General features: G+C 34.6%; 1 protein-coding gene across 1 annotated transcript in view; it reads right to left on the bottom strand.

Annotated features, from left to right (window-relative positions):
* The window catches only part of LOC111045387 (titin-like), a 309,506-nt gene that overhangs the window by 66,043 nt on the left and 217,531 nt on the right, over nucleotides 1–25,932 (bottom strand). Inside the window, 11 exon segments of the mRNA XM_039431466.1 lie at nucleotides 841–993; nucleotides 10,067–10,183; nucleotides 10,962–11,006; nucleotides 13,289–15,168; nucleotides 15,233–15,325; nucleotides 15,368–18,101; nucleotides 18,575–19,908; nucleotides 19,994–20,765; nucleotides 20,768–21,782; nucleotides 21,785–23,444; nucleotides 23,718–25,203. Of these exon segments, the coding sequence (XP_039287400.1) occupies nucleotides 841–993; nucleotides 10,067–10,183; nucleotides 10,962–11,006; nucleotides 13,289–15,168; nucleotides 15,233–15,325; nucleotides 15,368–18,101; nucleotides 18,575–19,908; nucleotides 19,994–20,765; nucleotides 20,768–21,782; nucleotides 21,785–23,444; nucleotides 23,718–25,203 (11,289 nt within the window).

Below are 25,932 nucleotides of genomic sequence, written 5' to 3' on the forward strand. Positions count from 1 at the left end.
GTCTCCTGTTTTAATTTATATTACAAACTTTAAAGTGTCTTCTGTTATGTGCTATATATATATATATATATATATATATATATATATATATATTTAACAAGAATGAACAGTTAATACTACATTAGATATACCGGTATAAGCGAGAAGGCAGTAGCAAGGCAGAGAATCGAAAATTAAAGAAAGAATTCTCCTTTCTTTCATCATTGCCATTATAACGAAGGCCTCACTACAGCAACTAAGCTTTGATTAGTTTTGTTTTAATAATTAAAAACTTATTTTTGACAATCATGTGATAAAGCTTAATATTGTTGTCTGAAAATACCATAAATAGCCCAGTCAATAAATAATACATTGATGCACAACAAATTACGGGAAAGCCAAATTTTTGCAGTGTATTTGTATACATAGTAGGCTACATAGTCTGGAACCACAGAGTCCCCATTTTTCCACCCCTTGCTTGCCCCAAGACCCTCCCAATGTTCAAAACTGCAATGATTTCGTAAAACAGGTATATCTCGGTTCCAAATGAAGATATCTAGCTGACTTTTATGCTATCCTTATAAGGATGAAATCATCTACAATGTCATAACATTAATATTCCATTAAAATTAATAATTCCGAGAAAAAAGTGTTATTATTCCATGTTTTATTTTCAGATTTTTCATTTTTAATACAAATTGAAAACAATCACTTTATTATAGAGGCCCTATAACCTTTGTTTCGGTAAAACTGTATGTAATAATTGAGTATGTACTGTAATTATTGGATTCAGAAAAAAATTTACAGTGGTATATCTTTGAAGAAGACTTTTAATTATAAATGATGGCTTATAAAACTTACTTTCAAAAATAGGAAGTTTATCGATTTTCTCATGTAATTTCTTTTGTATATAGAGAGTGTAGCTGGGCTCGTCTCTCAAATAAACAGCTGGCACCCAGCCTTTTTCTTCAGTGAGATGTTTCTGCACGAACCACCAGTCTGAGCTAGTACTCTCTGAAAAATAATGAAACACATTTTATATAACTAGTAGTTCTGTGAACAGTAGACCTCACGCAGTTTTCTCATCCACAAGTATCTGATGTCACCTGTTTGAAATGTTAACAAACTCAGTTCACGCTTGAATTTGTATTCAATATGATATAATTCATCCAGTTCCGTGATAATCTTTCCATCTGATGAGAATTATTTTTTTACAATCAGAAATATTATAATTTTTTCAGCATTATTAATATTAAGTTCATTTGATTATTTTTAATTACCTATCAAATTAGTTTTTTTCAAATGTGAGAATATTGATACTGATGGGCACGCATAATAATATCATGACTGCAAAACAAAATATTGAAACAAAGACCAAATATTGAACCAAATAATATCATGACTGCAAAACAAAATATTGAACCAAAGACCTTAAAGATGCATACCTTTTTAAGGTCTCTGATTGAAACCAAGGTACCTAGAATAGAAGGTACTGGCCACGCGCATCTCGATCTTTTAATGATCATAGTCAGATGATCGGTGTGACGTCATTGGTGCTCTAAATATCTATTCTTCCTATCTTTTCAATGTTAAATTAAGCAACTTTGTGAGTCTTTTTCTCAAAAAGTAAATAACTTTCAAGTCCCAACGACATCTCCAATAGGATTCATACAATATTTATCTTCAATTTTTCTAGAAATCTAATACTTTTGGACAGCTGGATCTTTCAGAATGATCGATTTTGTAAGAGCCTGCACATAGAATACCTGTTGCTTTCTTATTGAAAATTAGCATGCTTTTCCTGGCTCTTTTGTAATTCAATTACTCAATGCTAATGAATTTGATAAATCGATCATCGAATAAGGAATTAAAAACGTGAAAACATTGATTGCACTTGTAAGAGATTTTTTGAATAACTGGCAAAATCACTAAATGAAAAGATTTTATAGGTCTCAAGCAAACAGCTGCTTTGTTATCGCCGGGTACGATATCAACAAACTCGAGATTAGATAATAACGGGTATCCAGGCTACAGTTTTGAAAAGCCAAATGGGAAGGAGAATATTATTGCTATTTATTTAATTATATAAAATAATAATGCATTTTTGAGGTTAGGCTCTATGATACTTACTAGTCGGCAACCTAAATAATCGGGCAAGCCGTATGAATTGAGAATTAGCCAGACACCTGTGGCAAATTTAGTTTACATACAAATAGCATTCGCCTAAAATGTGATCAGAGGATTGGTAACCACATGGCATGTTAATGTAAAAGGAAAAACATTTAAAAAAATACAAAAAAATATTTATTATGTCATACGAGCATGGACAAAATGTGTAAAATAAATGAAAATATTAAGGAAGTGTGGTATATCCTACTCGGCGCATGAATACATTTGTAATTTTAGATTAAGCCAATCAAAATACAGTAACTGACCGGCGGTAAAAGCAAGTCAATTCAAAAATATACTTTATTTATTATATAAATGATAAGAATTTGTAAATTATACAATACTCAGTTCATGTAACATATATATATATATAATATATATATATATATATATATATATATATATATATGGAATAATAAAAAAATATAGTATTTGATCTTTATGCAATAACGTAGCAGATTGACACGGACTATTTCGAATTATGTAATTGCGTACTGTAGTAGTTGAATATTTGAATAATATGCAAATTTGAAATACGGAAGTATGATCATGGAAAGAATAGGGGTAGATCAAACCACTTGGTTGTCAGAGGTCACCGGGAACAGCCACCAATTATATAGAGCACAAGATCCCTTTTTAGTAATTCTACATTTTAAAAGTTCAAGTTTGAATTTAAGAATTAATTTCATAAGACTCAGTGAGGTCGTATTAAGGCGTGAGTCACATAAAAACAAATCAATATTCCCATTGGAGAAGACAACATCAGCTCACCAGAAAGGCCTAGGATGTCGAAAGAATCTGGATCGCCATCATACTTTGTGAAATTCGACACGTGAGTTCTATAGTTGAAAAATATCTAGGGCGTCCTCAGTGCTTCGAATAAATCATGATTCAATAAAGCTAGCTCGACGAAAAGTTGTTTAAATATTGAAATTAATATCAAACTTGCGCAAGTCTTTAAACATAAAGGGAATTTTATTAAGAACAATATATCAGATTTACATGTTTAAGTATGCACAGATGAAGTATTTATTAATCTTTGATATTATAATATATGCTCACTTGACTATTCTTTTTATCAGTAAATTATAAGGATGTTAATGAAGCTCTTGTTCATAGGATAAATTGATTTATCTGATTTCCACCAGAGGCCAAATCTTAGCCCTGAGAGATACATATTAATATATTCACAGATTTATAATTTATAATTAATTATTTATATTAATTTGGAAAGAAGATACATAAGATTTTATTCGACAAGCAACAGCAAGTCGATAACTGAGCTGCATAATTTAAATGCATATGATTGCTGATTGAAGCACATGTCAATATTTCGTGCTAAATGCAAAGTCAAATACTAGTGAGCTATCTGTGATATTTTCAATATATATATATATATATATATATATATATATATATATATATATATATATATTTGTTCTTTTATTATTTTTTATACTTGTTGCTCTATATTTTTATTTATTCGTTGATATTTGTGTCTCTTTTTGAAAGGTGTACCCTTTATTTATTATCCTATCTCCATGCATGACCAATCTCGTTATAGTCTATTTTGTTACCAGTATTGAAATATTATTAAGATTACCAGCCAACTATATTCTTCACCGAATAAGTTGGATAAAGCAGCGATATACAGCATTGATTATCAAATCTTTGGAAATAATACGTTCCCGAGATTTATATAAATTATCCAGTATCAACACATCTGATTTGAAGAATCTCAAGGTCATAGTATTAGGTTGCAGCAACATAAATTAATAGAATTTATAAGGTATTCTGATAGAATATCGCCTTTGATTCCGCTCGGTATCATTTTTCATTGCTGACCACTTTGGTGAATGGTGGCGAGTGGCATTAGTGGCGATATCGCATCGTATAGCACGATAATCAGAGCCCTTATATCTGTCTATATCTACTGCATCTGTATTTGTGGAATTCAACAAATCAGTCACAGGAACTGTGAACTGTTAAAGCGGCCGACGTCAGTAAACAGCCAAAGCAGGGAACTGTGTGAGCTCCTGAGAGAGCTGGTAAGAAATTGGTACTATTACTTTTCCAGGAACCGCAAAAAAGTGTTATATATCTTTCAAATCTTGCTCTACCGACTGCAGCCAAGCAGGGCACCCGTTATTGAAAAAGATAACGTGACACACTATAATATTATTTTTCTCAAAATCCTTGATATCTTGTCTGTGTACTGTATATTATAATTATGTAGAATCAATAGAACATCTTGCCTAATTCCTTAGGAGGATCTCTTTTTTCAGGAAAATTATGGCTTTCACATACTTGATCAGGAAATAGTTTTCTGGTCGAATCTTTCTAATTGGAAACTACAACAAAATATAAGGGCGAATATATATTAATATTAATAAAACAAAATAAAACTTATAGCACCCTTTATTTTTAAAAAAAAAACTTTAATAGTTGAACAACTAGTTTCGGTTTACACCATCTTCAGGTTATAAAAAAAAAAATAATAATAATAATTAATATTATTTGTCTTTTTTATTTTATTTTATAACCTGAAGATGGTGTAAACCGAAACTAGTTGTTCAACTATTTTAAAGTTTTTTTAAAAATAAAGGGTGCTATAAGATTTATTTTGTTTTATTAATTTAGAAGTAGCCCATGTCAATAAGTGTCTTATATTAATATTAATATACGCATACCGCGTGAAGAATTCACAGATTGAAATTACTGAGATATTGCAATTATTCAAATAATTTATTATTATTATTATTATTAAACGAAAATCCAAATTAAATGCTGTAATTCAGCCGCAAGACTTCTGCTACTGCAAATATTGACAACAGGGTAAACAGCTAGATGGAATTTCGATGAGCGCTAATTCGAAATTCCATTTAGCTGTTAACCATGTTGTCAATATTTGCAGTAGCAAAAGTCTTCGGGGTGAATTACAGCATTTAATTTGGATTTTCGTTTAATAATAATAATAATAATAGAATATATTCCTTCAAATAAACTTGATAATTCTATAAGACAAGTGATCGGTTGAATGCCTGTTTGAAAGACTACGAAAGGATGACAATATCTTCAACCAACTCTGAGGGCAATTCTATTCTAGAAATTAAACTTTCATACACTTAAAACAGGATAATGTGTGGTGAATTCCAATTCTTTTCAATGTCCACATTATTTTCCTATAACCGGAGAGATAATAGTTGGGCATATTTAAAGATATTTTTTTCTAATTGCAATTTATTCAGTTTATAATTTGTATTTATGATGTGAGTGTTTTACTATCACCACATACTCTCTTTTGTTCCATATTGGTGCTTTCTACCACATAGAGTGTGAGTGATGTATATGTGATAAAAATTATGTATCTAGAATGTGCCTTGGTCACTGAGTAGAAATAATTTCGAATCCAAAGTTCTTTATCGAAAATTCAATTGAAATTTGATTGTTGATCAATCCAATTGATTGTTTATAACAAACAAAATCATCAAATATCATAAGGAAGGAAAGTGGTGCGCTTACCATCTTTATCCATTGATCATGCACATTCTCCATCTGATGGAATGCCCTGCACTAACAACCTTCATTATCTGCAACCGCTCTTGATTTAATTTTTATCAAATTCATATTAGCTTTTCCTTCATATGTCTTCTGCATTGAGATTGGTATTAGAATCAGTTTTGGAAGGATAGATATTGGTTGAGTTTGCAGAAGAATATCACATTGAACAAAGGAAACAGCTCAAATGTGTACAACGTAATAAATGACGAGAAATATCAAGATAACTATTAAAGTATTCAAGCCAAGCCTGATGATCATGATTATAAAACAGTGATTGAAAAACTATAGGCCTATATTATCATTCAAAGTATTACTAGGAGAAATAGGCTACATTCATTACCTTTGGGATATTAAAACTTTGAATAAAAAACCTCCAATAGAAAACCTTTGAAGTCATTCGTCTTTTCAAATGTTGCCAAATTGAATCTGTTCATTCCTTCTACGAATATCCCTTCTCGTAGTATCAAATGAGAGTTCTCTATCTCCAAACCGGTATACCCTTACATTATCGAGCATTCTGGAAGATATGGAAGCTCAAAAGTGATGAATTTCTAAAAAAAAAATTGATGATGAATAATGTATAAATCGTAGTAGATGTCGATGGGACTTGAAAGTTATGTACATTTTTCAGAAAAAGACTTACAAAGTTTCTCGAGAAAAATAAAGATAAATCTTCTATATATTTAAAAGCGAAATGGCACTCACTCACTGACTGACTGACTCACTCACTTACTCGCAGAACAAAAAATCTACCGGACCAAAAACGTTCAAATTTGGTAGGTATGTTCAGTTGGCCCTTTAGACGCGCACTAAGAACGGATTTGGTAAAATTTCCAAAAATACGCCCAAAATCAGCGTTTTTTAGCGTTTTCTCAGCTTTACCGAGAACAAATGAACAGGAAATGTTCAAATTTCGAAGCTCAGCTAGGGTGTAATAATGTTGTGTTGGAAGGAATTTGCAATAACGCGAAAGATACGCCCAAAATCTGCGTTTTTTCAGCGTTTTTTGCGCTTTCTTAGCTTTATCGAGAACAAATGAACGGAAAACTAGACGGATATGGCGAGCGAAGCGAGCCTGACGGCTAGTATTGTATATGACCTTAACACACAACTCGAGAAAAAGTTGACACACAAAGTTTCTCGAAATAAATAAAGATAAATATTGTATATGACCTAACACACATTTATCACCTGTTTAAAGTATTTGGATGTGTGTATATAAATTTTTCTTGAATTAAGAGTGCACACCTAAAGGATTAAAGATGTTGAACCGGCAAGATGCTCTCCTGATTCTATGTAGGCCTAATATACAGTAGGCTACACAGACAAGATATCAAGGATTTTGAGAGAAATAATATTATAGTGTAATCAATATTTTCACGTTTTTAATTCCTTATTCAATGATCGATTTATCAAATTCATTAGCAATGAGTAATTGAATTACAAAAGAGCCAGGAAAAGCATGCTAATTATCAATAAGAGAACAACAGGTATTCGATGTGCAGGCTCATACAAAATCGATCATTCTGAAAGATCCAGCCGTCCAAAAGTATTGAATTTCGAAAAAAATGAAGATAAATATAGTATAAATCGTAGGGAATGTCGATGAGACTTAAAACTTATGTACTTTTTGAGAAAAATACTTTTAAAGTTCCTCAATTTAACATTGAAAAGATAGGAAGAATAGCCTTTTAGAGCACCAATGACGTCACACCGAGCAGCTGGTTTGGATTTGTTACTGCGCATCTTTTCGTGGCCACTACCTTGTATTCTAGGTGCATTGATTGAAACTATAGACCTTATAGGAATAGACACGGTTTCTCCAGACATCTGTGTAATCCACTTGTCAGCTGATTGATTATGAATAATTATAATATAGTCTAACTAGCCGTCAGGCTCGCTTCGCTCGCCATATCCGTCTAGCCAGGGCTCCGCCCCCTGGACCCCCGACTGGATCGTCCAAAAATGAGATCAGCGGGCTCGCTTCGCTCGGCTGAATGTAGACCTCAGCGGAACCTCTGTACCGAATTATGGACCCCCGACTTGATTGTCCAAAAATGAGATCACCGGGCTCGCTTCGCTCGCCTGCATGTAGACCTCAGCGGAACCTCTGTACCGAATTTGAACGTATTATGTCAATTTGATCTCGAAAAACACCTGTTACTATATCGGCGTATCTTTGGCGAACAAAATTCTTCTACCTCAGCTAAACCTGTGTACTGAATTTTTTTAAATATATTTCCATCAATTATTGAAAAAGGTGAGGAAACGCAGAAAAGCTGAGAAAACTCTAATTTTGGGCGTATCTTTGGCGTTATTTCAAATTCCTTCTAACACAACATTTTTGCACGCCAGCTGAGCTTCTGTAGTAAATTTGAACATTTTCTGTTTATTTGTTTTCGATAAAGCTGAGAAAACGCTAAAAAACGTGTATTTTGGGCGTATCTTTGGAAATTTTTCCAAATCCGTTCTTATTGCGCCTCTAAAGGGCCAACTGAACACACCTATCAAATTTGAAATGTTATGTCATATTTTTATCATATGTTAGGACGATCCAGTCGGGGGTCCAGACTAAACGTCTGGCTAAACGGATATGGCGAGCGAAGCGAGCCTGACGGCTAGTAATATAATATTCCCAGGAATAGCTCTGATTGAAGTAGCAGTACCCAATCAATTTTTCCGCGATAAATCAGTACCTCCTAAATACCTATTTAGGAGGTAAATTGGTATTTGGATAAATTGGTATTTAGGAGGTCCTGGATAAATGCATTTCAATCTTCAACTTGGTGCTAACCTAACAAAGTCAACTCAACTTAATGCCAACCTGACAAAATTTTTAATTCAGTTACCAGCAAAGACCTTAAAGAGATAGGTCTCTTTGCATCTTTAAGGTCTTTGGTTACCAGAACAACTGTTTCGAAGAGGTACTCTCTCTAGATTATATGTTCTAAAGGATGATCCATTATTATGGTAAAATAATTTACATCGACGCGCAGTTGAAAAAGGAATATTCCTGCCAAATCTCATCGAATTCTATAAATCTCATCGAATTCTATCAACGCGTTTGGCTGTAATCGCGTTACATACAGACAGACAAAAGAAAATCCGAGCTAAAACATAGACCTCACTACGTTCGGTCAAAAATCAAGGTGGCAAAATTATTTAATCTTTAATACATTAATATAATACTCATACATAACCTATATAAATGAATATAATTAAAACAAACACTGATAATTTTTTAAATCAACAAAGGAATGGTAAATCTATATTTCAAATATAACCATTCCATTCCAAGCACAGGTGAAATATTAATATGGAAATCAACCTCTGCGATAAACTAAGTACTATCGTGTGGTTGAAATAATCTACAGTCAAAGTTGATAGAATGTGCGTGTTATCGCGTAAACTAAATTGAACAGATATTACAACATGTTACAAAATACAGTTAAATTCTTCGATAGTTTCTTAAGCGAGGTTCACACCAGGGTGATATTTTTTAGGCAATTTCTACCTGGCGATATCACCCACCCTATACAGGCAGATAAATACTTGAAATGTAAAGGGCGTCGATAAAAATGGTTAATTGAGACCGGCACTCAACGAATGCTGACTTGACCTCATAACTTGTGACTGAAGTCACAAATCTGTGACAGAATTCAGAAATAATGACTGCTCCACATTCTTATTCCACATCCTTTCCTTATAATTATTCATTTAGAGCCAATTTATCGCTTGCTGTATAAACCCCCCTGCGATCTATCTTTTCGATAATTCCTCGGCAATTCATACTTTTGGAAAGATCGCGCCGTTATAAACCCCGTCTTGCACAATACACGTTATATTATCATATTCACTTTTCCTCTACAGAGATACTACAATAGTTCTTGAAATAAAAGAACTCATTAGAGCAATTTTCAAGTTTTGAAAAATGAGTCGAAACATGTTGTGAGTTAATCAAAAATATAAGAAGGGTAATTGATGATGATTATTTCATTTTTTTCATCAAATGATGAGAAATTCTATAATATCAGTTGTTTTTGACCCATCTATCTATCACAAATAAAAAAGTAATACACTCATGTGTGTGGGCTATGCCATGCCTCGATAATCAGCACATAACAATGTTGTTGCCCACAAAAGTTTTATTCTTTAATGAGAAGTTCATTCTAATAAATTTAATTTAAAATATGGTACATTTTAGCACTGAATGGAGAGTTGATAAAGTGGATTTTTTAATGAACTTTCTGAATCTATTCACACATCTGTTAACGAATCAACTCGAATAGCCTTATTTTTATTCAAAATTAGAAAAATAAATTCTTGTTAATCGTTGGTTATATGGGTTTTTACTCACCTATAACATAAACCTTCTCTCCTTCCACCAAACTCAAAGCATCTTCATTTTCAGCCTCATAAGAGCAAATGGAATACAATGCATCGCCTTCATGGCTTTCGGTCATAGATACATCTCCTGTCAACAAGAGAATAAATTTTAATACAGGCCTACTTTATTCGTTGAAAACAATCTATGTAGACTAGAAATACGACTCATTCGGGTTGATATCAAATAAAGTTTGTTCTGCGAAAATTGACATTTGAATAAATAAATAAAAATTATCTTTAAAAATAATATCAAAAAATCTTGCCCCATCTCCAGCAAGCAAGGATTGCAACTTAAAACTCAAAGCACCTGCCCTGAAACGCATGCAGATTCAACAAGTAAATACAGTCCTATTGTTAAAAGTGAAATAAGTGTTTCATAAAGTTTAGTAATAATTTACCAATAGTTCAAGATAGGATGAAAACCTTGGAAGAAATTATATTTAAAACTTTCTTATAGTTAGTTCGTTCCCTATCGAATATAATGGAGCCTGAATTGTGTCATCAAGAATAGAGTTTTAACCGGAGATTTAGAGTTCAACCAGTTTTAAGCAATCATTGGGACACATTGATTTATTCCAAAAAATTCATATCTTCAATAAATAAATAAATAATTGATAAATAAATAATAATAAATAAATAAATAATAATTGATAAATTCATTCTTCAATCCGAAAGATACTTTTATAAGTGTTTCGAGAACTCTGAATCAGGAAATGTTCACTAAGATTTCTATTGAAAGTAATATCAGAAAAAACATCGTCAATATATTACCTATATAATTGATTGACCAAAACCGTTGGTGCAAACTGCACTTTTTGGGAATAAACTATGTAAAGAAGGTAATAAACTAAGTAAAGAATACTCACGCTCTGAAATAACTTCCTCCTTGGTTATACTGAGAGTAGCATCCTCTGAAAAAGTAAAACATGTAAAATCAATTTCATACATTATTTCTATCTTCAAAAAACATGAAAAATTACTTATATTTGATAAAGACTAATAAATTAGCCTATGATTACTACAACTCATTGAAAAGATAAATAAATTCATTTATAATATAAAGAAGATGATTAAAAATAATTTTATTCGATGCAGAAAGCTCTACCAGTAGTTATATTGATGGGCTGCCAATAATTCACGTAATTTGATAATATTTATGAATATAAACCATATTGTTTTATAGTAAGCCTATGCCAAGTGGAATCCAGTAGAGCAAAAAATACTTAGGGATGCTGAAATAGATATTAACAAGACCGTGAAAATGGGGCTCACTAAGGTAAGACATTTAAGTGAACACAGCAGTAACTTACGCACCACTTAGAAAATCTGTGTCCAAATTATAATTTCTTACAAACTAGGATGCTAAGGGTATATTTCAACTCGTGCGAGAATTTCAAATTCTTGTTATTTGTGTTTATTATTTAAAATTATCGAAACATTTGAAATAATATTAAAATATTGCAACTTACAAGCCAAAACCTAACTGAACAGATCCTTTTCATAATTATACAACAGAGTTTGAAATCTCACATAATGTGAGGCACTCTTGTATTCAATCAACTACAGGGTGACGAATGTGATGCTATATGGTATACATATTATATGATATTGCTAATAATTAGGCTACGTTATTTGTTCTCATAGATAAAATCTTTGGTGTTGAGTTAAAATCGTTGCATGAAAAGGTATATCATTACACTGGAATATGAATAAAAAATGACCTATTCAATAACATTGGCATTTGTGATAATTTTAATTTTCACGAAGATGTTGCTCCATTCCATATAATAATAAGAACAATGCAGTAAATAATAAGTTAGGACAATAACCTGATGAGTTAAGAATAAAATTGACGAATGAAACCAATATCAAGGGATAGCGTTTATTGAAAAATAATAAGTGTACAATTTCATTGAAGACTCAGCTTTATTTACAATATTAAAACATCTTAGTAATTAACATTCAACGAAATTAGCATTAGAATTGCAAAGAACCATATTATCAAACATTGAAGCATTCCTTACATATGTACATCCTGAAAGTGGTAGTCTATGGGTGTATAAAAGCTAAAACATGCCCTAGGCATTATGGATTAAAAGCCAACAATAGTACATAATAATGGTTTCTATACTCTGAAGTGAATATATCAGCTGTGAATTACCGATAGTGAGTAGGTTTGTGATTTTTTATTCAAATTTTTCAAGTGCAATATTTTTTCTCAAATTTTTCATTTATAGTGATACATTCTGTGATTTATTTAAATTATTACCTCAACTTTCAAAATTTTCAAATAATAATAATTATTCCTTGACCAAAAATCAAGTGACGAAGCAGTGTGTGATTACGTAACCTTAACTTTTGGACAACATTAACATTCTATCAAAATTTTTGAGTAATAGTACAGGCTCAGCTAGTTTTTCCTCCAATGTCATAATAAATTATAGATTCTATAATATAATTCACGATTATAGTGCTTTATACAATAAATGAAATGAACAAAAAGTCAATTCAAAATAAATTGTGAATCTATAATTGAAAAGGCACTGACTTCCAAACAGTGATCGTCAATCTTATGTTGGTATTTAGAATACAAAAGTAGCTAAATACTGTACTAATGAATATTCTTAATACCTTGATCACACGTACCAGTCAGAATGCTAATTATATTTCTCTGATAATCTGGATTAGTAAGTTCAAGCGACTCCTAACATGTTTCTGGAAAAAGTTCCAGAGAGTTTCTATGTAAAGAACCATAGAAAAAAAAGATTGCATAATTTAGTCATCATGCTATCTTTCCTCTATGATAGAGCACAGCTTCTGTTTCAACACAGATCTGTGTTCAACTCTAGTAACACTAATATTTAGAGTGATAAAGCGATAAAATATTGTAATACAAATCCTATCAGAGCCCCAAAAAAGCAGAGGCTGTAAGTGAACATTTTTGAAATTTATCAATTGCTCTGTAGGTCTATGCCAGAATCAAAGAAAATTTATGCATTTAGAGTTTGATACCTAAACTGTTATACATTTTTTGTACACTACAAAACTAGCTCTTGAAAAACATTAATAATTATTGAAAAAGACATGAATTCTCATGTGAATGCTGAAAATATCTGCATTAGGCAGAATCAAAGCAAGTTGTTATTGAAGCAAGCATCAACAGCAGCAGAAGTAAAGAAGCAAGAAAAACTACCTTGATGGAAAGTGGGAATGACAGGCTTTGATGGTCTTCTCTTGACTTTCAGCTCCAACGATTCTTCTTCATAAACAACACTGTGTCTTGGTTGTTGTTTGAATCCAACTTGGAAAGACTCTTCAGTTTCCTCAATGCTGTATGGAGTGATTGATGATTTCCTTCTCAGTGGGAACTTAACATCAGCAGCTGGACTTTCAGGTTCTTCAACTATTTGTTCAATTGTCATTTCAGCACTAGCATCTTCAGAGTGGACAAATGGTTTGGGTTTGCGGGGTAAACGAACTTTACCTGAGAGAGAAACTTCTTCTTCCTCATAGTCTTTCATTTGGATATTAAATTCTTGCTCTATGTCCTCTTTCTTCTTTGTTTTACGTGGAACAAATGTGATACTTTCAACATCTTCCACATCTTCAAGTGGAACAAGCTTTTTAATGGTGACACTATTATCAGCTTCCTCCACTTCCTTCTTGGTCTGTCTTTTCATGAGAACAACGTTGTTGCTAACTTCCTCTTCATTACTTTTAGTGAAAGAAGATTTACGAATTGTGACATCTTTGCTAACATCATCATCAACAGGTTGTGCCTTTGGCTTCTTCTTCTTTACAACCACCTCAGAAGTAACTTCTTCAGGCTTATCTTCAGGAACTTCCTTCTTGATAGTTATTTCTTCTGCTGCTTCTTCAACAGGTTGTGCCTTTGGCTTCTTCTTCTTTACAACCACCTCAGAAGTGACTTCTTCAGGCTTATCTTCAGGAACTTCCTTCTTGATAGTTATTTCTTCTGCTGCTTCTTCAACAGGTTGTGCCTTTGGCTTCTTCTTCTTTACAACCACCTCAGAAGTGACTTCTTCAGGCTTATCTTCAGGAACTTCCTTCTTGATTGTTATTTCTTCTGCAACTTCTTCAACAGGTTGTGCCTTTGGCTTCTTCTTCTTTACAACCACCTCAGAATTGACTTCTTCAGGCTTATCTTCAGGAACTTCCTTCTTGATAGTTATTTCTTCTGCTGCTTCTTCAACAGGTTGTGCCTTTGGCTTCTTCTTCTTTACAACTACCTCAGAAGTAACTTCTTCAGGAACTTCCTTCTTGATTGTAATTTCTTCTGCAGCTTCTTCAACAGGTTGTGCCTTTGGCTTCTTTTTCTTCACAACCACCTCAGAAGTCGCTTCTTCGGGCTTATCTTCAGGAACTTCCTTCTTGATTGTTATTTCTTCTGCAACTTCCTCAACAGGTTTTGCCTTTGGCTTCTTCTTCTTTACAACCACCTCAGAAGTAACTTCTTCAGGCTTATCTTCAGGAACTTCCTTCTTGATTGTTATTTCTTCTGCAACTTCTTCAACAGGTTGTGCCTTTGGCTTCTTCTTCTTTACAACCACCTCAGAAGTAACTTCTTCGGGCTTATCTTCAGGAACCTCTTTCTTGATTGTTATTTCTTCTGCAACTTCTTCAACAGGTGGTGCCTTTGGCTTCTTCTTCTTTACAACCACCTCAGAAGTAACTTCTTCAGGCTTATCTTCAGGAACTTCCTTCTTGATAGTTATTTCTTCTGCAACTTCTTCAACAGGTGGTGCCTTTGGCTTCTTCTTCTTTACAACCACCTCAGAAGTAACTTCTTCAGGCTTATCTTCAGGAACTTCCTTCTTGATTGTTATTTCTTCTGCAGCTTCTTCAACAGGTTGTGCCTTTGGCTTCTTCTTCTTAACAACCACCTCAGAAGTAACTTCTTCAGGCTTATCTTCAGGAACTTCCTTCTTGATTGTTATTTCTTCTGCAACTTCTCCAACAGGTTGTGGCTTTGGCTTCTTCTTCTTTACAACCACCTCAGAAGTAACTTCTTCGGGCTTATCTTCAGGAACTTCCTTTTGATAGTTATTTCTTCTGTTGCTTCTTCAACAGGTTTTGCCTTTGGCTTCTTTTTCTTCACAACCACCTCAGAAGTTACTTCTTCAGGCTTATCTTCAGAACTTCCTTCTTGATAGTTATTTCTTCTGCTGCTTCTTCAACAGTTGTGCCTTTGGCTTCTTCTTCTTTACAACTACCTCAGAAGTAACTTCTTCAGGAACTTCCTTTTGATAGTTATTTCTTCTGCACTTCTTCAACAGGTTGTGCTTTGGCTTCTTCTTCTTTACACCACCTCAGAAGTAACTTCTTCGGCTTATCTTCAGGAACTTCCTTCTTGATAGTTATTTCTTCTGCTGCTTCTTCAACAGGTTGTGCCTTTGGCTTCTTCTTCTTTACAACTACCTCAGAAGTAACTTCTTCAGGAACTTCCTTCTTGATTGTAATTTCTTCTGCAGCTTCTTCAACAGGTTGTGCCTTTGGCTTCTTTTTCTTCACAACCACCTCAGAAGTCGCTTCTTCGGGCTTATCTTCAGGAACTTCCTTCTTGATTGTTATTTCTTCTGCAACTTCCTCAACAGGTTTTGCCTTTGGCTTCTTCTTCTTCACAACCACCTCAGAAGTAGCTTCTTCAGGCTTATCTTCAGGAACTTCCTTCTTGATCGTTATTTCTTCTGCAGCTTCTTCAACAGGTTGTGCCTTTGTCTTCTTCCTCTTCACAACTGTTTCAGAAAGTGCCTCTTTTGGTTCTTCTTGTGGTACTTCTTCTTTAATTGGTATATCTACTACAACTTCTTCAGCTGTTTTTGTCTTTGGTTTTTTCTTGTTAATGACTTTTTCAGATGTAACCTCTTCAGTCTTCTCTTCTGGAACTTGTTTCTTGAAGTTGATATCTTCTTCATTTTCTTCTACTAGCTTTCTTCCTGGGTGTTTTTGTTGGAGAGGACCTTCAGGTGATTTCTCTGAAGGTGCTTTATCTGGTAAGTCTTTGGTAAATGGCTTCAAAGTAACAGTCTCTTTTTCATTTTGATTCTCAGGTATGACACCTTCTCCAATATCAATCTGGGTTGTTCCTGGCAATCCTTCTTCATTCTTCAAAATTGGTTTTGATGGTATTTTTTGTTCTTTTTCAAGTTTCTCTGGTTTATGTGGAGTTACATCCATTGGTTCGAACTTTTCAAGTTCTGCTGATTCTAGATCTGGAAGTTTCTCAAGTTTCAGCTTTTGTTTTTTGACTTTCAATGACTCTTTATAATTTCTGGATAATACTCCATTGTCTATTGTTACTTTGGGTAATAGAGAAATTTTTGGTATTTGCTCTTCTGGAGGATAAGGAATCCTTTTAATACGGCTTTTTAACAATGGCTTTTGTATTGGCTCCAATAATTTTGATTCTTCAACCTTTTTCTTTGGAAGTGACTTTTTAAGTTTGATAGGTTCCTCCTTGTGCTCACAATCCTTCAGTTCATTTGGTTTCAATTCAATATTCACTTTTCCAGGCTTTTCTATAGGATGAGCCATTTCAAAAACTGTTGATTCTTTTTGCACAATATCACTTTCTGGCTTGATTTCATCTTTACTCTCAGGTCTCATTTCATCTTCTTTCTTTGGAAGTTCAACATTTTCTCCATCCTGTTCAGACAATAATGGTGTTAACTTTTTCTTCTTCTTCTTCTTTTTGGTCTTATCATCAGTATCATCAAACTTCAATGGTTCAATTACACTTTCCTCCCTATCTTGGTCAAAAGGCTTTGGCTTTCCTATATTTAATTGTTTTGGTTCATCATCTTCTTGTGGTTTTTCCTTTTTGAAAGGTTTCAAGAAGATTTTATCTGAAGGTTCAGGTGATAATTCACCCTGAGCTTTGATAAGATTGATTTCTTCTGGTATTTCTGGCTTGATTTGCTTTGGTTTACCTGGGATCAATGGTTTATCATCAGGCAAATCTTGCTTGGGCACAGATTTTTCAACTGTTCTTCTTGGCTTATTTTTCTCTGTTTTATCCTCATCTGTGGGCTCATCAGGTTTCTCATCTCGAGTATCAATACGTGTTACATCAATCAAACCAATTTTATCGAAAGGTTCCAGTTTCAATGGCTCATCAATCTTCATAGGTAACTGGACACATTCAAGGTCCTTTAAAGGTTCCTTCTTCTCTGTGGGAGCATCCTTGATGTCTTCATCTTTTGGCTTGAAAGGTTTCAACTTTATGTTTTCATCATTACTCATATCTAAAGGTAAAACTCCCTTGCCCAATTCAATATTGAGATCTCTTGCATCCTCTCTCTCAATAGGCTTTACAACATCAAATTGCTTAACTGATTGTGGGAGATTTTCTGTAAGCACTTCTTTACTGTAATTGCTTGGCTCATAAGTCTCTAATTTTGCCCTTTCTAAATCAGGAAGTTTTATCTTTATAGGCTTTTTCTTCTTTATCTTCATTGCTTCAGCATAATTTCTTGATAGTATACCATTATCAGGTACAGCATTGATTTCAGAAATAATCAGATGTCTCTCTTTTGGAGGCCATTCAATTCTCTTCAAATTACTCTTAAGGAGTACTTTGGGAACTACAACTGCAGGTTGAGAAACTTTTCTTGGTACAACCGAAGCTTTTTTCAATTTCACTTGAGCAAACAATGGAAGTTCATCTTTTTCTACATATTTGAGTTTAGTTGGTTTATTTTCCTTCATTTCTAATTTTTCCAATGTCATCTTCTGGAGTGCTTTGCTTTTATCTTGAGGTTTCTTGTCTTGTTTTTCCACATTTTCATTTGGGATTTCAGTCACAGACGAGTCATCAGGTCTATCAGACTGTTCACCTTCAATGGGCTTATCATCAGAAGGTATTGGATGGTCAACCATGGGCTTCTTCTTTTTCTTGAGTAACTTCTTGGGTAACTGTCCATCTTCCTTTTCTTGAGGATGTTGTGTCTCTGGATATTCTTCTCCACTCTCCTGAGGTGTGATTCCTAAAAAAGAGCATTATTGTGAACAAATTTATAATTTTTCCAAATCTAAGTAATTGGAACAAGAACAATATGAGCAAAGAGTTTTATTAAGAATCAAATAGCTATCAATATCAGTGGAGTATCTAAGAGATAAATTCTCCCAATTGATTAAATGGAAGAAGCATCAAATGAAATTATGAACAACATTTTTTTCTTTTGAGTACCCCAGTTGTAGTGGTAGATCTCCATATTCTCCATAATATGTAATAAGAATTATCTAAACCACTGATTTTGTTCGACTGAAATCAGTGGTTTTGACAATAATAATTCATTTTTGTTTGATAAGGACAATATGGTACTCAAATGATTTACATAGCAGCCTACAGAGTTACAAATTGAAATTAACTGACAAGTACTGCAGCATAATCGGTTTTGAATTCAATAAATATGTTCTAGCAGGAAAATAAATATTATATCAGTCTTGATAAACTTACCAGTATACAATTCATTTGATCTACTAATGGAGGGTTTCTTGGCTTCTTTCATGTGTAGAGGAATATGGGCTTCAGAATTAGCATCTAGCACGTTTTCTTCAATTACAAAAGATTGAGTAGATTGTGTTAATGTGTGAAGTTCTGGTTCTTCTATAACAATAGAGTCTTCAAGCTTGTCTGCTTCAAGAGAAAGCAATTCATCAGAATCAGGTTCACAAGTGTCAGAAGGCTCTTTTGTATGAAAATATTGGATTTTGTCTGCAGCAGGTTGTGTATCATTTTCTGGTTCAATATCAATTTCACCAGGGATGAGTTGGTTCTGATCATGAGCTATAAGCAATGATTTATTGATGGAATCCTGAAGCAATCCTTCATCTGGAGAAGAGATCCTAGTGGAAGCATGGATCTGTCCACAAGAATCCATGTTCGAATCCTCTACAGTGCCTTCTGATGTTCCCTCAGCGAAAAATGGCTTATGAGTATCATTGTTCATGGTGATATTATTCACACCATTGGTTGTATCATCAGGATGATCAACTTCAGGATGATCATCAATGTATTTTGGGATATGAGATGAATCGAACAAATTACTGGAAGATGTTGATCTATCTGGTATAGAGATGATTGGTAGCTTTTTAAGAATACTTTGGATTAAACTACCCTCATCATCACCAGTAATATCACCAAATACTTCATGTTCAATAGGTCTTTTATCCATTTCAGGCAAAGGCACAGGTATGAAATCTTTTGGCAATTTGAGAGATCGACCAGGCAATTTCTGTTCATTTACGAGAGAATCTGTGATGTATTTACTCTCTTCTTCTGGTGATGTGGGAATTTCTTTCATCTCTTCAATTGGTGATTCTAGTAATTCTTCTACAGTTGGTTTATCATCTTGTAGGACAGTTACTTCTTCTTTTCCATCCTTAACCGTTCTGATGAGTTTCTTCTTGACCACTTTCTTTACACCTCTGTTATCAGGTACAATTGTCTCTACTTCGGTTATTGTAACTTGATCAAGATCATCTTTGACAATATCTGGTACTACAGATTCAATTTCAGGCAATGTTGTGCACTGTTCATCAGTGATCACTCCTTCAGTGGGTGTTTCTTCAGTGACCTGCTCAACGCCTTGCTTGATAGTTTTGACAACTTTCTTCTTGACAATTTTCTTCTTTCCATTGTCATCCTTTGTAACTACAGTCTGGATTTCTGTGGTTGTCACTTCATCGGGAACTTCCTCAATAACTGGTTTCTCTTCTTCAGGTAATTTGGGTATTTCTTTGGTCTCTTCAACTGGTGCTTCTGGTAGTTCTTCTACAGGTGGTTGATCCCTGGTTTCTCTTCTTCAGGTAATTGGGTATTTCTTTGGTCTCTTCAACTGGTGCTTCTGGTAGTTCTTCTACAGTTGGTTTATCCTCTTGTAGGACAGTTACTTCTTCTTTTCCACCTTTGACCTTTTTGATGAGTTTCTTCTTGACCACCTTCTTCACACCTTTGTCATCAGGTACAATTGTCTCTACTTCAGTTATTATAACTTGATCAAGATCATCTTTGACGATATCTGGTACTACAGATTCAATTTCAGGCAATGTTGTGCACTGTTCATCAGTGATCACTCCTTCAGTGGGTGTTTCTTCAGTGACCTGCTCAACGCCTTGCTTGATAGTTTTGACAACTTTCTTCTTGACAATTTTCTTCTTTCCAATGTCATCCTTTGTAACTACAGTCTGGATTTCTGTGGTTGTCACTTCATCGGGAACTTCCTCAATAACTGGTTTCTCTTCTTCAGGTAATTTGGGTATTTCTTTGGTCTCTTCAACTGGTACTTCTGGTAGTTCTTCTACAGGTGGTTGATCCTCTTGTAGGACAGTTACTTCTTCTTTTCCACCTTTGACCTTTTTGATGTGTTTCTTCTTGACCACCTTCTTCACACCTTTGTCATCTGGTACAATTGTCTCTACTTCAGTTAATGTAACTTGATCAAGCTCATCTTTGACAATGTCTGGTACTACAGATTCAATTTCAGGCAATGTTGTGCACTGTTCATCAGTGATCACTCCTTCAGTGGGTGTTTCTTCAGTGACCTGCTCAACGCCTTGCTTGATAGTCTTGACAACTTTCTTCTTGACAATTTTCTTCTTTCCATTGTCATCCTTTGTAACTACAGTCTGGATTTCTGTGGTTGTCACTTCATCGGAACTTCCTCAATAACTGGTTTCTCTTCTTCAGGTAATTTGGGTATTTCTTTGGTCTCTTCAACTGGTACTTCTGGTAGTTCTTCTACAGGTGGTTGATCCTCTTGTAGGACAGTTACTTCTTCTTTTCCATCCTTAATCGTCTTGATGACTTTCTTCTTGACCACTTTCTTCTCACCTTTGTCATCAGGTACAATTGTCTCTACTTCAGTTATTATAACTTGATCAAGATCATCTTTGACGATATCTGGTACTAAAGATTCAATTTCAGGCAATGTTGTGCACTGTTCATCAGTGATCACTCCTTCAGTGGGTGTTTCTTCAGTGACCTGCTCAACGCCTTGCTTGATAGTTTTGACAACTTTCTTCTTGACAATTTTCTTCTTTCCATTGTCATCCTTTGTAACTACAGTCTGGATTTCTGTGGTTGTCACTTCATCAGGAACTTCCTCAATAACTGGTTTCTCTTCTTCAGGTAATTTGGGTATTTCTTTGGTCTCTTCAACTGGTACTTCTGGTAGTTCTTCTACAGGTGGTTGATCCTCTTGTAGGACAGTTACTTCTTCTTTTCCACCTTTGACCTTTTTGATGTGTTTCTTCTTGACCACCTTCTTCACACCTTTGTCATCTGGTACAATTGTCTCTACTTCAGTTATGATAACTTGATCAAGATCATCTTTGACAATATCTGGTACTACAGATTCAATTTCAGGCAATGTTGTGCACTGTTCATCAGTGATCACTCCTTCAGTGGGTGTTTCTTCAGTGACCTGCTCAACGCCTTGCTTGATAGTCTTGACAACTTTCTTCTTGACAATTTTCTTCTTTCCATTGTCATCCTTTGTAACTACAGTCTGGATTTCTGTGGTTGTCATTTCATCTGGAACTTCCTCAATTACTGGTTTCTCTTCTTCAGATAAGTTGGGTATTTCTTTGGTCTCTCCAATTGGTGCTTCTGGTAGTTCTTCTACAGTTGGTTTATCCTCTTGTAGGACAGTTACTTCTTCTTTTCCATCCTTAATCGTCTTGATGACTTCTTCTTGACCACCTTCTTCACACCTTTGTCATCAGGTACAATTGTCTCTACTTCAGTTATTGTAACTTGATCAAGATCTTCTTTGACAATGTCTGGTACTACAGATTCTATTTCGGGCAATGTTGTGCACTGTTCATCAGTGATCACTCCTTCAGTGGGTGTTTCTTCAGTAACCTGTTCAACACCTTGCTTAATAGTCTTGATAACTTTCTTCTTGACAATCTTCTTCCTTCCCTTGTCATCCTTTGTCACTACAGTCTGGATTTCTGTGGTTGTCATTTCATCTGGAACTTCCTCAATAACTGGTTTCTCTTCTTCAGGTAATTTGGGTATTTCTTTGGTCTCTTCAACTGGTGCTTCTGGTAGTTCTTCTACAGGTGGTTGATCCTCTTGTAGGACAGTTACTTCTTCTTTTCCACCTTTGACCTTTTTGATGAGTTTCTTCTTGACCACCTTCTTCACACCTTTGTCATCTGGTACAATTGTCTCTACTTCAGTTAATGTAACTTGATCAAGCTCATCTTTGACAATGTCTGGTACTACAGATTCAATTTCAGGCAATGTTGTGCACTGTTCATCAGTGATCACTCCTTCAGTGGGTGTTTCTTCAGTGACCTGCTCAACGCCTTGCTTGATAGTCTTGACAACTTTCTTCTTGACAATTTTCTTCTTTCCATTGTCATCCTTTGTAACTACAGTCTGGATTTCTGTGGTTGTCATTTCATCTGGAACTTCCTCAATTACTGGTTTCTCTTCTTCAGATAAGTTGGGTATTTCTTTGGTCTCTCCAATTGGAGCTTCAGGTTGTTCTTCTACAATAGGTTTATCATCTTGTAGGACAGTTACTTCTTCTTTTCCATCCTTAATCGTCTTGATGACTTTCTTCTTGACCACTTTCTTCTCACCTTTGTCATCAGGTACAATTGTCTCTACTTCGGTTATTGTAACTTGATCAAGATCATCTTTGACAATATCTGGTACTACAGATTCAATTTCAGGCAATGTTGTGCACTGTTCATCAGTGATCACTCCTTCAGTGGGTGTTTCTTCAGTAACCTGTTCAACCCCTTGCTTGATAGTCTTGACCACTTTTTTCTTGACAATCTTCTTCCTTCCCTTGTCATCCTTTGTCACTACAGTCTGGATTTCTGTGGTTGTCATTTCATCTGGAACTTCCTCAATTATTGGTTTTACTTCTTCAGGTAATTTGGGAATTTCTTTGGTTTCTTCTACTGGTGCTTCTGGTAGTTCTTTAACAGTTGGTTTATCCTCTTGTAAGACAGTTACTTCTTCTTTTCCACCCTTGACCTTTTTGATGAGTTTCTTCTTGACCACCTTCTTCACACCTTTGTCATCAGGTACAATTGTCTCTACTTCAGTTATTGTAACTTGATCTACATCTTCTTTGACAATGTCTGGTACTACCGGTTCTATTTCGGGCAATGTTGTGCACTGTTCATCTGTGATCACTCCTTCAGTGGGTGTTTCTTCAGTAACCTGTTCAACACCTTGCTTGATAGTCTTGACCACTTTTTTCTTGACAATCTTCTTCCTTCCCTTGTCATCCTTTGTCACTACAGTCTGGATTTCTGTGGTTGTCATTTCATCTGGAACTTCCTCAATTATTGGTTCTCTTCTTCAGGTAATTCGGGAATTTCTTTGGTCTCTTCAACTGGTGCTTCTGGTAGTTCTTCTACAGTTGGTTTATCCTCTTGTAGGACAGTTACTTCTTCTTTTCCACCCTTGACCTTTTTGATGAGTTTCTTCTTGACCACCTTCTTCACACCTTGTCATCAGGTACAATTGTCTCTACTTCAGTTATTGTAACTTGATCAAGATCATCTTTGACAATGTCTGGTACTACAGATTCTATTTCGGGCATTGTTGTGCACTGTTCATCAGTGATCACTCCTTCAGTGGTGTTTCTTCAGTAACCTGTTCAACACCTTGCTTAATAGTCTTGATAACTTTCTTCTTGACAATCTTCTTCCTTCCCTTGTCATCCTTTGTCACTACAGTCTGGATTTCTGTGGTTGTCATATCATCTGGAACTTCTTCAATTACTGGTTTCTCTTCTTCTGATAATTTGGGTATTTCTCTGGTTTCTCCAATTGGAGCTTCAGGTTGTTCTTCTACAATTGTTTTATCATCTTGTAGGACAGTTACTTCTTCTTTTCCATCCTTCACCTTCTTGATGAGTTTCTTCTTGACCACTTTCTTCACACCTTTGTCATCAGGTACAATTGTCTCTACTTCAGTTATTGTAACTTGATCAAGATCATCTTTGACAATGTCTGGTACTACAGATTCTATTTCGGGCAATGTTGTGCACTGTTCATCAGTGATCACTCCTTCAGTGGGTATTTCTTCAGTAACCTGTTCAACTCCTTGCTTGATAGTCTTGACCACTTTTTTCTTGACAACCTTCTTCTTCCCGTTGTCATCCTTTGTCACTACAGTCTGGATTTCTGTGGTTGTCATTTCATCTGGAACTTCCTCAATTACTGGTTTCTCTTCTTCAGGTAATTTGGGTATTTCTTTCGTCTCTTCTACTGGTGCTTCTGGTAGTTCTTCTACAGTTGGTTTATCCTCTTGTAGGACAGTTACTTCTTCTTTTCCACCCTTCACCTTCTTGATGAGTTTCTTCTTGACCACCTTCTTCACACCTTTGTCATCTGGTACAATTGTCTCTACTTCAGTTATTGTAACTTGATCAAGATCATCTTTGACAATGTCTGGTACTAAAGATTCTATTTCGGGCATTGTTGTGCACTGTTCATCAGTGATCACTTCAGTGGGTGTTTCTTCAGTAACCTGTTCAACACCTTGCTTAATAGTCTTGATAACTTTCTTCTTGACAATCTTCTTCCTTCCCTTGTCATCCTTTGTCACTACAGTCTGGATTTCTGTGGTTGTCATTTCATCTGGAACTTCCTCAATTACTGGTTTCTCTTCTTGAGGTAATTTGGGTATTTCTTTGGTCTCTTCAACTGGTGCTTCTGGTAGTTCTCCAACAGTTGGTTTATCCTCTTGTAGGACAGTTATTTCTCCTTTTCCACCCTTGACCTTCTTGATGAGTTTCTTCATGACTACTTTCTTAACAACATCTTCATCAGGTTCTTTTTTCTCCATATCGGTTATTGTAACTTCATCATCCTTTGTTATTATTGTATGTATCTCTGTAGTAGACGATTCATCTGGTAATTCTTCATTCACTGGCTTCTTTTCTTCTGGTAGATCCAATATCTCATCCTTGTAATTTTTCTCTATGTATTCTGTTCTATCAAGAACCAGTTGTGTTCTGTTCATGTCTGTATTTTGTGTTATGTGTTCAGTCTGTAGTGTAGATGATGTGTCTGCCTGTGGTGGTTTGTGTTGTTGTGCTGTTGTTCCATCTGGAAAAGTAATGACTCTGTGAACATATTTGAGTGGATGTTTTCCCTATTTGTTCCAACAAATGTTAATTGTGTTAGTTGTGTTGTTTGTTCTCCACTTACCTCACTGACATTTCTACTTTGATCAATTACTGGTTTCAATAGTATCTTTAAATCTTAAGGGAATGCAATAAAGTTGATAGTTGGAAATTGAATCAACTCAAGATTTTTGGAAGTGATTGATCTATATAATCACAGTTATGTTTTTCACTGGTAGGATTTCAAAAACTATATTTTTACAAACAAAGTGGTATTCAAAACCAGTGCTTCCATTTAATGTTGAATAAATGATGTTCACGTTTGTAAGGAATCTTAGGGCTATACTCATGATTAATGAAAGCTTGTATTTCAGTAATATATTATTTTTATAGAACTCATGATTGTTTGGGAATACTTGTCAATATGAAAATTCTGTAGGAATTCAGGCTATCTTGTTTCTGACACTAGAATTACTCCATTTCAAATGAATAAATTCATCTTTTTTATGCAATATTATACTGATTTCCAGCCCCTATCTATATATATTTTAAATTAAGTACTTCAAAAATTTACTTATCGAAACTTATGACAATCACTATCATGAATGTTAAAGAAATTGGAAATAGAGAACTTTCAATGGTAGGTATGTCTTGAAAATACAGTTCCTGGGATAAAAGAGACAAAAACCATAAATGCATTATGCATGAAAAA

Source organism: Nilaparvata lugens, chromosome 6, assembly GCF_014356525.2.
Source record: "Nilaparvata lugens isolate BPH chromosome 6, ASM1435652v1, whole genome shotgun sequence".
Lineage (NCBI taxonomy): Eukaryota > Metazoa > Arthropoda > Insecta > Hemiptera > Delphacidae > Nilaparvata > Nilaparvata lugens.